At 40.4% G+C, this 12,303-nt stretch overlaps 1 protein-coding gene across 7 annotated transcripts in view; it reads right to left on the bottom strand.

Moving 5' to 3' along the window:
• Positions 1-12,303, bottom strand: part of LOC309569543 (ryanodine receptor 3) — a 1,308,933-nt gene that overhangs the window by 716,638 nt on the left and 579,992 nt on the right. For all 7 annotated transcript variants that reach the window (XM_082275412.1, XM_082275411.1, XM_082275414.1 and 4 more), the window contains 2 exons: positions 5,696-5,888; positions 524-740 (listed from right to left, as the gene is read on the bottom strand). In XM_082275412.1, the coding sequence (XP_082131538.1) occupies positions 524-740; positions 5,696-5,888 (410 nt within the window). The remainder of the gene's footprint in view (positions 1-523; positions 741-5,695; positions 5,889-12,303) is intronic.

The following is a 12,303-nucleotide window of genomic DNA, read 5'->3' as shown; positions in this document are numbered from 1 at the left end:
TTTAATATTCACATTTCTATGTACTAGAAATATACCATATACACACACATAAAACATACCATATTGATGAACAATTAGTGGGTTATCCAAGCAATGTTTTCAGATACCCATTTCGCTTCATTTTACCTTAGGAAGCATTGCACATGTACAACTTGTAATGTTCTTCCATCATGAACAAATGTCACACATTTTTTGCAAAGAAGTCCCCTTAGTTAGTGTTATGTCATGGTATTAGGCATTGAGATGATATCTCTCTAACAAGCGAAACAAAAAGTGTTTTTCTATCAGCAACAATAGAAAAACACGTTTTGTTAGTAGAGTGAAAACCTCTATTGTTTTTTATGGCTAACTGTGTCTCCAGTAGGGAGGTTTTCCCCACATACCATTCCAACAACAAATGTTTTCCAAAATCGAAAAAAAAAAAAAAAAAATGTTTGCCTGTTTTTCTGTTGTTTTTTGCTGTTAATTTACCTTTCACCTGATGAATAAACCTGGTTGTGAAAGAAACAATACAATGCTATACCTGGCTAGTATCAATAGGACATGGGATGAATGAGGCTTGTGAAAGAAAGTGTGTTGTGCCCAACAAATCTCGAACTCCTTCGCAATCCCTCTTGTACTCTTTTACAGGCTCCACTCTCATCTTCTCTTTTGGTAATAAGGCTTCATAGCATGGGGCATAGCCAGCAGGAGGTAAAAACTTGAATTCACCATGCCGGCCACCAAGAAGAAAGCGAACCCTAAAAAGGGATACATTACATAACATAAACATTATTTTAGTTGCTACAAGTTGATCTTAGCATGACATCTGTAAAAACAGTTTCAGGGCCTAGATTCACTTCTGCAGTTAAAACATGCATTTATCATTCTTCATTCTGAGAGCAATTAATGCATGTCTTATATGCAATTCAACCTTGATGATGATGCTTCTGCTGGAAGCAGTACACAAATTGCAGCAAGCAGGATATTAAAGCATTGGTTGAAACTGTACCATTGAAAACAATGGTACCAAGCTCTCAAATGTGTTTTAGGCACAGTTTAATGGTGAAGTAAAACCTAAAATTCAAAATTGTAAATAGGCTTTAAGTAGAAATATATACAACAAAACAAAATTTCGCCCTGGGACTTTAAATGAGGTGAACACATGAGGCCAATAGATGTATATGGAATAAACATGGTTTCTAAATTTATTATAGGTAAAGAACAATCATCATACAGAAAATGCATGAACATAAATGCCAAACTGATTTGATAAATACATGGTACATTGATGCTTGAAACATTTGGAACAATGTTGGATACAGGATAATACACAGGCATCTTTAAAACAACACGTTTTGCAAGCTACTGTTAAGAATATACATCACAATGGTAAATATCATCTAGCAAATAATAGGGGGCCCTGTTACGGGGATCCCATACTTATAAATCAATTAGACCAAAGCACCAAAAGCTGATTTAGACTTAGACATATATACATTTTTGTTACAGACATTACTTATGATGATGAACATTGAGAGACACAGGGACACATCCCCATTATCCACATTATGCTCACCCTCCATTTTTTTCCCCGATTTTTTTTTTCCGGTTCCACCTTCTGGGAAATCAGCTTTTGATGCTTTAGCTTAACTGATTTGTAAGTATGGGGTCCCCATATCAGGGCCCCCTATTATTTGCTAGACGATATTTACCATTTTGATGTATATTCTTAAACTGATATTTTATCTTATAGACACATTGGATACTCATCCACTCCTGAAGAAGTGAGCAGTAGCTTGAAAAATGTGTTGAGTTTTAAAGATGTCTGTATATTATCCTGTATCCAACATTGTACAAAATATTTTAAGCATCAATGAACCATGTATTTATCAAATCGGTTTGGCATGTATGTCCATGCATTTTCTGTATGATGATTGTAATTTACCTTTATTTAGAAACCATGTTTACTTCATATACATCTATTGGCCTCATGTGTTAACCTTGAAGTCCCAGGGCGAAATTTTGTTTTGTTGTATGTATCTATGGGGATGGATGTGTATCACTGGGCGCACCAGACCACCTTTTTAATTTTAATTTAAGTAGAAATCTAGGCAAACCTTCTTCTTTTTTTTTTTTTTTTGGATAGTGTAAGGGAGGGTTATAACCCCTGTCAGTTTATTATTTGCAATCTGTGTTCCATTGGCGAGGTTTCCCCAATAGACTAATAGAGAGGGTGAATTTCCCTAATGGGGGCTGAGACAGCAATGAAATCTGATAGGCAGGGCCTGTGCTAGACTATTTTGCTCCATAGGCAAGACCAGCTACTTGCAACCCCCCCCCAAAAAAAATAAAAAATAAAGGCTGCAAATGCAGCCTGCGCAGGGATGCTTTTCACCTTCTTGCCAACCTTAGCTCCATGTGGAGACTTACTAGGGAGCTGGGAGGAAGTAAAGTTGCGCACAGCACAGCTTGCGCCTTATTGGCTAGATACCACTTCTTAACAGACTGTCAGGAGACCACTTTGTCTTGAGCTAACATTATCCAATCCTGCAGCAGTATGTGGAACTTTCTCGCCCTGTATAGGGAACAGGACAGCTATGAGAAAATTTGGGGCCCCTAACACAGCCTTAGGCCTGGGCCCCCTGGGTCTGACCCCCTTTCATCAGAGTTTACCCCTTTTATTAGGGTCCCCAAAGTTCCCTACTTTACGCCAGGGTCACCAGATTCCCCCTTCCTTTCATCAGTGTCCCCAAAGTCTTCCCCCTTACATCAGGGTACCAAAAGCCTGTTCTCTTTACATCAGAGTCCCCAGAATTCGCCCTTATATCAGAGTTCCCACTTTTATTAGGTTCCCCAAAGTCTCCTCTTACATTAGGATCCCAAAGTCCCCCCTTACATCATGGTCCACACAGCCCCCTTACATTTGGTCCCCAGAGTCCCCCCTCCTTAAATCAGAGACCCAAGAGTTCCCCCTTACATCAAAGTCCCCCTTTCATTAGGTTCCCCAAAGTCACCCCCCCCTTACATCAGGGTCTCCAGAGCCTCCCTTACATCAAGGTCCCTAAAGCCACCTTACATCAGGGTCCCTAAAGCCCCCTTACATCAGGGTCTCCAGAGTCCACCCTCCTTAAATCCGGAACCCTAAAGTTCCCACTTACATCAGACCCCCCCCCCCCTTTAATCCCCAAAGTTTCCTCCTTACATCAGGGTCCCCAGAGCCCCATTACATCAGGGACCCTAAAGCCCCCTTACATCAGGGTCCCTAAAGCGACCTTACATCGGGGACCCCAAAACCCCCTTACATCATGGTTCCCAGAGCCCATTCCCTTTCAATAGGGTCCCCCAAGTTAGAAGGGAAGAGCAGAGTGCGGTATGGAGAGTGGAGAGGTTTAAGAGAATATTTGGGGTAGTGGAAGGGGAGAAGGGAGTATTGTGAAGAGCCCAGCTTACAGCAGGATCTGTTCCTTCTCATTGCAGCAGTCAGGTACAGGAAAGGGGAAAGCTGGTAGGCTAGAAATGCATAGTTTTGGCGGAGGCATTTCCTCCTCCTCTGAATGCTAGGGCATAGGGGAGGGGCAAGCACATGGTTGGTTGCTAGGACATGACGGTCTTAACATTACAAACATGGAATCCACTGTATTTCACTGAGTGAATAGTGAGTCCTGCTGCTGTTTTTACATGTTTGCTATGGGACGAGCAGACTCTGTTTTGTTATTATACGTGGAGTATATAGTAACAGCATATATCACCAGCACACCATGTGTATTCAAGCTAACAACGAAACATTTCACATCCCAGGGGCAAATGAAGCATTTTGGGGCCACGCTGGACCCCTTTGTCCAGGCATGTGATCACATTACATGTCCGACAAAGGGGGTGCTGTTTTGATTAGTTTATTATTTTATTTATTATTTACTTATTTTAATATTTTATTTATTATTTACTTATTTATTTTAAGGACCTTTTTTCAATTCTGAGTTTTAGGCATGCCTTTGCACATCCTTAGACTGAGCCTAAAACACATTTTAGAGGTAGGTACTACAATTTTCAGTGGTACCATTTATGGGTCATTCTGGTCAGACAAAGCTCAGACACTTACTGGTCATTTCTGCTCTCTTTTGTCCCCATTTTACATTCACTATGGTGGGCTGCCCTGCTGGCCATTTGGAATGTATGGATGGAAAGAGGGAAAGGCAGACAAGATATGACAGTACCAGAAAGTGACAACGTTTGTCTAATTAGAACACCCCATCACTGCTGGTTTTTATGTCTATTAACAATTTTTGCTTAAAGTGATAGAGTGAAAGTTAAAAAAAAGGCTGAAATCCAAGAAAAGCAAATACAATCTACAGTATCTTACAAAAGTAAGTACACCCCTCACATTTTTGTAAATATTTTATTATATCTTTTCATGTGACAACACTGAAGAAATTACACTTTGCTACAATGTAAAGTAGTGAGTGTACAGCTTGTATAACAGTGTAAATTTGCTGTTTACACTCAACACACAGCCATTAATGTCTAAACTGCTGGCAACAAAAGTGGATACACCCCTAAGTAAAAAATGTCCAAATTGGGCCCAATTAGCCATTTTCCCTCCGCCAATATCATGTGAATTTTTAGGGTTACAAGGTCCCAGGTGTGAATGGGGAGCAGATGTGTTAAATTTGGTGTTATCGCTCTCACTATCTCATACTGATCACTGGAAGTTTAACATGGTACCTCAAGGCATATAACTCTCTGAGGATCTGAAAAAAGAATTGTTGCTCTACATAAAGATGGCCTAGGCTATAAGAAGATTGCCAAGACACTGAAACTGAGCTTCAGCACAGGGGCCAAGACCATACAGCGGTTTACCAGGACAGATCCACTCAGAACAGGCCTTGCCATGGTCGACCAAAGAAGTTGAGTGCACATGCTCAGCGTCATATCCAGAGGCTGTCTTTGGGAAATAGATGTATGAGTGCTGCAAGCATTGCTGCAGAGGTTAAAGGGGTGGGGGGGTCAGTCTGTCAGTGCTCAGACCATACGCAGCACACTGCATCAAAGTGGTCTGTATGGCTCTCGTCCCAGAAGAAAGCCTCTTCTAAAGATGATGCACAAGAAAGCCAGCAAACAGTTGCTGAAGACAAGCAGACTAAGGACATGGATTACTGGAACCATGTCCTGTGGTCTGATGAGACTGAGATAAACTTATTTGGTTCAGATGGTGTCAAGCGTGTGTGGCTGCAACCAGGTGAGGAGTACAAAGACGTGTGTGTTTTTCTTACAGTCAAGCATGGTGGTGGGAGTGTCATGGTCTGGGGCTGCATGAGTGCTGCCGGCACTGGGCAATTTGGACATTTTAACTTAGTGGTGTACTCACTTTTGTTGCCAGCGGTTTAAACATTAATGGCTATTTGTTGAGTTATTTTGAGGGGACAGCAAATTTACACTGTTATACAAGCTGTAAACTCACTACTTTACATTGTAGTAAAGTGTAATTTCTTCAGTGTTGTCACATGAAAAGATTTAATAAAATATTTACAAAAATATGAGGGGCGTACTCACTTTTGTGAGATACTGTATATACAGTGTATTATTACTTGAATCCTGGTGTCCTTTGTGTACAGCATCCTCACCAGTAAGAAGAACAGTGTGCAACACAATAGTAACATCACTGAATCTCTTTGTTCATGAAAAAAAAAAAAATTCTCTTGGATATGAAACTCACTTGACTCCAGCAGAGAAGCTCACTACTGGAAAAAATAATCCTTCAGTATTGAAGTTTTCAAACATGCCTTGGACAGGTTGACCGTTAATGCGAAATGAAATGCTGGGCACTCCTAGGTCCAAGCAGCAGCTGACCACATCATCAGAAGCTAGTAAGTGCTGGTTACTTGAAGCCACTGCTCTTGGTACTCGACCTATATAAAGAAAATGAAGAATAATAGCTAGGTTACTAAAGTAGAGCATTTTTCTATATGACTGATGAAAGTAATGAATTACTAAAGCAGTTTAATATTTTAAACACGTGTACGTAGACAATTTGATTGCAAACAGCATGATAATCTTCCCTATTTCATGTGAGTCAACAATAAAGCATTATGGTTAATTTCCTCTATTCACACATCAAAGCTAAGAGCAGGACAGAAGGCACATGGAATGAATCACAGGTGTCATGTTGTGAATCATGCACCTAAGGCTCAGCAAATATTTCTGCTCCTCTGCTGTCCAAATTTTGTCATTTGGATTCACAATAAAAAGCATGAAATCAAAAAATCAACACACAATTCAGACAATAATATACCATAAAAATGTAGCATAAGAAAATTTAGGAATGCATTGTTACAGCAGATACAGTAAGTTGGGGCTCTTTGTACAGATAATCTTCCTTATCAAGTGCTGTTATAACAGCAGTCTTAATGTAATTACCTGGCTTACTAGTTACAATAAATCATACCTAAAAATACAAAATATAGCAAGAATAGAAATTTCATAAAATGAATATACAAATCATTGTTCCCATACTACCAAACAACAGCAGTGAATGCTAGTAAAAATATTCTATTCTTGTGCAGTGATGGGGAAACAGGTAGCAGAAATAGTGTTATCAGGCATGTACTGTCCATAATTGTTAGCTCTCTTCAACAATTCAGTAAGATTCTGAACCCTAAAAAAATAATTTCTGATTTCTTTCTTCTGCCTAGGGTACCTGGGTTTAATTCTGGACACCAGTCTTGACAGACTGTTCCTTTCGACAGAGAAACATCAAAAGCTCTACTCTCATGTCTGTCTTCTGCACGTTTGTAAGTGTCACTTTGCACTTGTATGCAGTTTCTGGGTCAGATGGTGGCCTCCTTTGAAGCAGTCACTTTTGAGAAAAATCACACTCAGCTCCTTCAACTGAAAATTCCACTCAAATGGGACAAATCACCTGTTCTTTTTTAAATGCCATTTCATGCATTAACATACTTCCTTAAGCTTGGTTCAAATCTTTGCGGTTTCTCCACAGCTGGGTTTGCTCAAGCACAGCAGTCTATTCATTTGAATGGGCTGCTGTACCCATCGAAAACGCAGGGAAAAGGTCCTTGCAACTTTTTCAGAAAACATGGCCGCAGGGAAACCACATACTGCAGTGCTACAGTTTCCAGTGTGTAGGGATGCCAATAGGATTAATGGTACCCCCACATATCTCCTAAACTGCATCATGTTTTCTCTGTGGTTGCAGGAAGACATGGGGTTACAAGCATTTCTGCAGCCCACAGTAATGTGAACCAAGCCTTTTAATCTAGTCTGTCCAGACAATATGGTTACCTACTGACTTGGCACCGACCACAGGCAATTTAACTTTTAAAAAAGAAACAGAAGCCGAATCCAACAAACATTTAATTCAGCTAACTGTGGAACAGAGTATATTTTTCTAGAGTTTTGAAGTGTAAAAAGACAAAGCCCTGTCTCTGCAAAGTACTAACAGTGGCAGAGGAAAGAAGAAAGAAACTGGGGGAGGTCTGGCAACAACTGACCTAACTAGCAGTAAACAGGAGAAGAGTCCAGAGGGAGAAACCAAAATCACATAGTAAACAAGTTGTGGTGGCCCAAAACATCCACTAGATGTCAGCTTACTACTGAACAATGATAACCTGATTCAGTTAAATACATCACAGAAAAAATACATGTAACTGAGATACTCCCTGCCTAAAATCATAGGATTTCACTATAACCCCTTACAAATATACTGTATAAAGGATGATTGTCCTTGGACCTAAAAATAAAGAAAAGAGGGATAGCATACAAAACATATATACAGTATTTCACAAAAGTGAGTACACCCCTCACATTTTTGTAAATATTTTATTATATCTTTTTATTTGACAACACTGAAGAAACGACACTTTGCTACAATGTAAAGTAGTGAGTGTACAGCTTGTATAACAGTGTAAATTTGCTGTTCCCTCAAAATAACTCAACACACAGTCATTTGCTGTCTCCTCAAAATGACTCACACAGCCATTAATGTCTAAACGGCTGGCAACAAAAGTGAGTACACCCCTAAGTGAAAATGTCCAAATTGGGTCCAATTAGCCATTTTCCCTCCCTGTAACACTAACGAGTCATGTGACTCGTTAGTGTTAGAAAGTCTCAGGTGTGAATAGGGAGAAGGTGTGTTAAATTTGGTGTTTTCGCTCTCACTTTCTTATACTGGTCACAATTCAACATTCTGAAAAAAAGACTTGTTGCGCTAAATAAAGATGGCCTAGGCTAAAAGAAGATTGTCAAGATCCTGAAAATGAGCTGCAGCACGGTGACCAAGACAATACAGCGGTTTAACAGGACAGGTTTCACTCAGAACAGGCCTCGCCATGGTTGACCAAAGAAGTTGAGTGCGTGTGCTCAGCACCATTTTCAGAGGTTATCTTTGGAAATAGATGTATGAGTGCTGCCAGCATTGCTGCAGAGGTTGAAGGGGTGGGGGGTCAGCCTGTCAGTGCTCAGACCATACACCCCACACTGCATCAAATTGGTCTGCATGGCTTTCATCCCTGAAGGAAGCCTCTTCTAAAGATGATGAACAAGGAAGCCAGCAAACAGTTTGCTGAAGACAAGCAGACTAAGGACATGGCTTACTGGAACCATGACCTGTGGTCTGATGAGACCAAGATAAACGTATATGGTTCAAATACAAAGACAAGTGTGTCTTGTCTACATACAGTCAAGCATGGTGGCGGGAGTGTCATGGTTTGGGGTTTCATGACTGCTGCCGGCACTGAGGAGCTACAGTTCATTGAGGGAACCAACATGTACTGTGACATAATGAAGCAGAGCATGATCCCCTCCCTTCCGAGACTGGGCCACAGGGCAGTATTCCAACATGATAACAACCCCAAACACACCTCAAGATGACCACTGCCTTGCTAAAAAAAGGGCAAAGGTGATGGACTGGCCAAGCATGTCTCCAGACTTAAACCCTATTAAGCATCTGTGGGGCATCCTCAAGGGAAGGTGGAGGAGCGTAAGGTCTCTAACATTCACCAGCTCCATAATGTCATGTGGGAAGGCTCTGGTGAACTCCATGCCCAAGAGGGTTAAGGCAGTGCTGGAAAATAATGGTGGCTACACAAAATATTGACACTTTGGGCCCAATTTGGACATTTTTTTTTTTTTTTTATCCAAACAAAGATGTTTATTAGAGGTTCAGCACTGTTACAATGCCAGCAATACATGCCAGTACAAAATAAATTAGAAATACATCTTTCGTCAAAAACATTTGCCAATCTATTTTTCTTTTCACCATATCAATGTAATGATATCAATGTTCAATAGCCACAGCTTAGACCAAAAGCCACCGGTCCACAATTGCTCTACCACTATACATATCAGAGATACCTATTGCAAATATGCATTGAGCCCAAGCTACCTGTCCATCGTTAGATCCACGGGGGGTCAGCCCCAGGACATCCAACCATGGTGCCCATAGTTTTTCAGATTTAGACTAACGACCTCTGTGCTGCAATACAATCTTCTCCAAGCTCAACACACTGCCTAAGTTTTTTACCCATTCTCCTACTGTAGGAGGGTCTTCCGACTTTCAGTGCACCATTATCAGTTTCCGTGCCTGAAACAGGACTCTATGTATGGCCTCTCTTGTGTACACTTCCCAATCATATTCTTCCAGTACACCCAACAAGCACGCCTTTGGGTCCAGAGGAAGAGACACTCGAAACACCATGTTAATTGTTTTTACCACTCTCGCCAAGTAGATATGCAACCTTGGGCACCTCCACAGAAAGTGGATTAGGTCCCCGTGGTCCCGCCTACACCTTGTACAGGTAGGATTGGTTTGTAGGCCCAATAAGTGTAGTCTAGGGGGAGTGTAGTATACCCTCAATACTATGTATAGTTGGGTCAATCCTTGTGTTACATTCAGTGAGCAGGTAACCACTGCCTGAAAAGCCTCCTCCTATTGATCATTTTCCATTTGGCCTACATCTCTCTTCCATCTCTCCATCACTCTCAAGGGATGTTGTCGCAGATAGGACTGTAAAAGCATTGCGTAACTTTGTGATATAAAAACCTTTAGACGATTCAGCATCCCATATAGGACTGGAATTCGGGGTTGGAGATAGGTGCCATTCTGAAGAATTACTTTGTGTTGAGTTATTTTGAGGGGACAGCAAATTTACACTGTTATACAAGCTGTACACTCACTACTTTACAATGTAGCAAAGTGTAATTTCTTCAGTGTTGTCACATGAAAAGATATAATAAAATATTTACAAAAATGTGAGGGGTGCACTAACTTCTGTGATATATATATATATATATATATATATATATATATATATATATATATATATATATATATATATACACACACACACACACACACGCAGTGAGTACACCCCTCACATTTTTGTAAATATTTTATTATAGCTTTTCATGTGACGACATTGAAGAAATGACACTTTGCTACAATGTAAAGTAGTGAGTATAGCTTGTATAACAGTGTAAATTTGCTGTCCCCTCAAAATAACTCAACACACAGCCATTAATGTCTAAACTGCTGGCAAAAAAGTTAGTACACCCCTAAGTGAAAATGTCCAAATTGGGCCCAATTAGCCATTTTCCCTCCCCAGTGTCCTGTGATTCATTAGTGTAACAAGGTCTCAGGTGTGAATGAGGAGCTGGTTTGTTCAATTTGGTGTTATCACTCTCACTCACTCATAATTTAAAAAAAAGCCTACAAAAAAGCATCTTCAAAATCCTGCAACGATTTATTATTTTCACAACAAAAAAATAAAAATACAGATAACAAATTACGCATCATAACCCAATACAACTCACAACATGAGCAGTATTGGAATATTTTACGCAGATATTGGCACTTATTAGAAATGGATCCTTCCATTTCACAATTTATACCCCAGCAGCCTTCGGTAACCTTCAAACGAGCATCTTCATTGAAGGACAAACTTGTCCACAGTGAGTTTTGTATTAACAGACAAGATACAGTGCATTGCGAAAGTATTCGGCCCCATTGAACTTTTGACCTTTTGCCACATTTCAGGCTTCAAACATAAAGATATAAAACTGTAATTTTTTGTGAAGAATCAACAACAAGTGGGACACAATCATGAAGTGGAACAAAATTTATTGGATATTTCAAATTTTTTTAACAAATAAAAAACTGAAAAATTGGGTGTGCAAAATTATTCAGCCCCCTTAAGTTAATACTTTGTAGCGCCACCTTTTGTTGCGATTACAGCTGTAAGTCGCTTGGGGTATGTCTCTATCAGTTTTGCACATCGAGAGACTGAAATTTTTGCCTATTACTCCTTGAAAAACAGCTCGAGCTCAGTGAGGTTGGATGGAGAGTGTTTGTGAACAGCAGTTTTCAGTTCTTTACACAGATTCTCGATTGGATTCAGGTCTGGACTTTGACTTGGCCATTCTAACACCTGGATATGTTTATTTGTGAACCATTCCATTGTAGATTTTGCTTTATGTTTTGGATCATTGTTTTGTTGGAAGACAAATCTCCGTCCCAGTCTCAGGTCTTTTGCAGACTCCATCAGGTTTTCTTCCAGAATGGTCCTGTATTTTGCTCCATCCATTTTCCCATCAATTTTAACCATCTTCCCTGTCCCTTCTGAAGAAAAGCAGGCCCAAACCATGATGCTGCCACAACCATGTTTGACAGTGGGGATGGTGTGTTCAGGGTGATGAGCTGTGTTGCTTTTACACCAAACATAACGTTTTGCATTGTTGCCAAAAAGTTCGATTTTGGTTTCATCTGACCAGAGCACCTTCTTCCACATGTTTGGTGTGTCTCCCAGGTGGCTTGTGGCAAACTTTAAACAACACTTTTAATGGATATCTTTAAGAAATGGCTTTCTTCTTGCCACTCTTCCATAAAGGCCAGATTTGTGCAGTATACGACCGATTGTTGTCCTATGGACAGAATGTCCCACCTCAGCTGTACATCTCTGCAGTTCATCCAGAGTGATCATGGGCCTCTTGGCTGCATCTCTGATCAGTCTTCTCCTTGTATGAGCTGAAAGTTTAGAGGGACGGCCAGGTCTTCGTAGATTTGCAGTGGTCTTATACTCCTTCCATTTCAATATTAACGCTTGCACAGTGCTCCTTGGGATGTTTAAAGCTTGGGAAATCTTTTTGTATCCAAATCCAGCTTTAAACTTCTCCACAACAGTATCTCGGACCTGCCTGGTGTGTTCCTTGTTCTTCATGATGCTCTCTGCGCTTTAAACGGACCTCTGAGACTATCACAGTGCAGGTGCATTTATACAGAGACTTGATTACACACAGGTGGATTCTATTTAT

The sequence above is a fragment of the Pelophylax lessonae genome (genome assembly GCF_965119305.1).
Source record: "Pelophylax lessonae genome assembly, chromosome: 13".
Taxonomy (NCBI): Eukaryota; Metazoa; Chordata; class Amphibia; order Anura; family Ranidae; genus Pelophylax; species Pelophylax lessonae.
The sequence above is the reverse complement of the archived record's forward strand: the minus strand, read 5'-3'. Positions and strand labels throughout refer to the sequence as shown.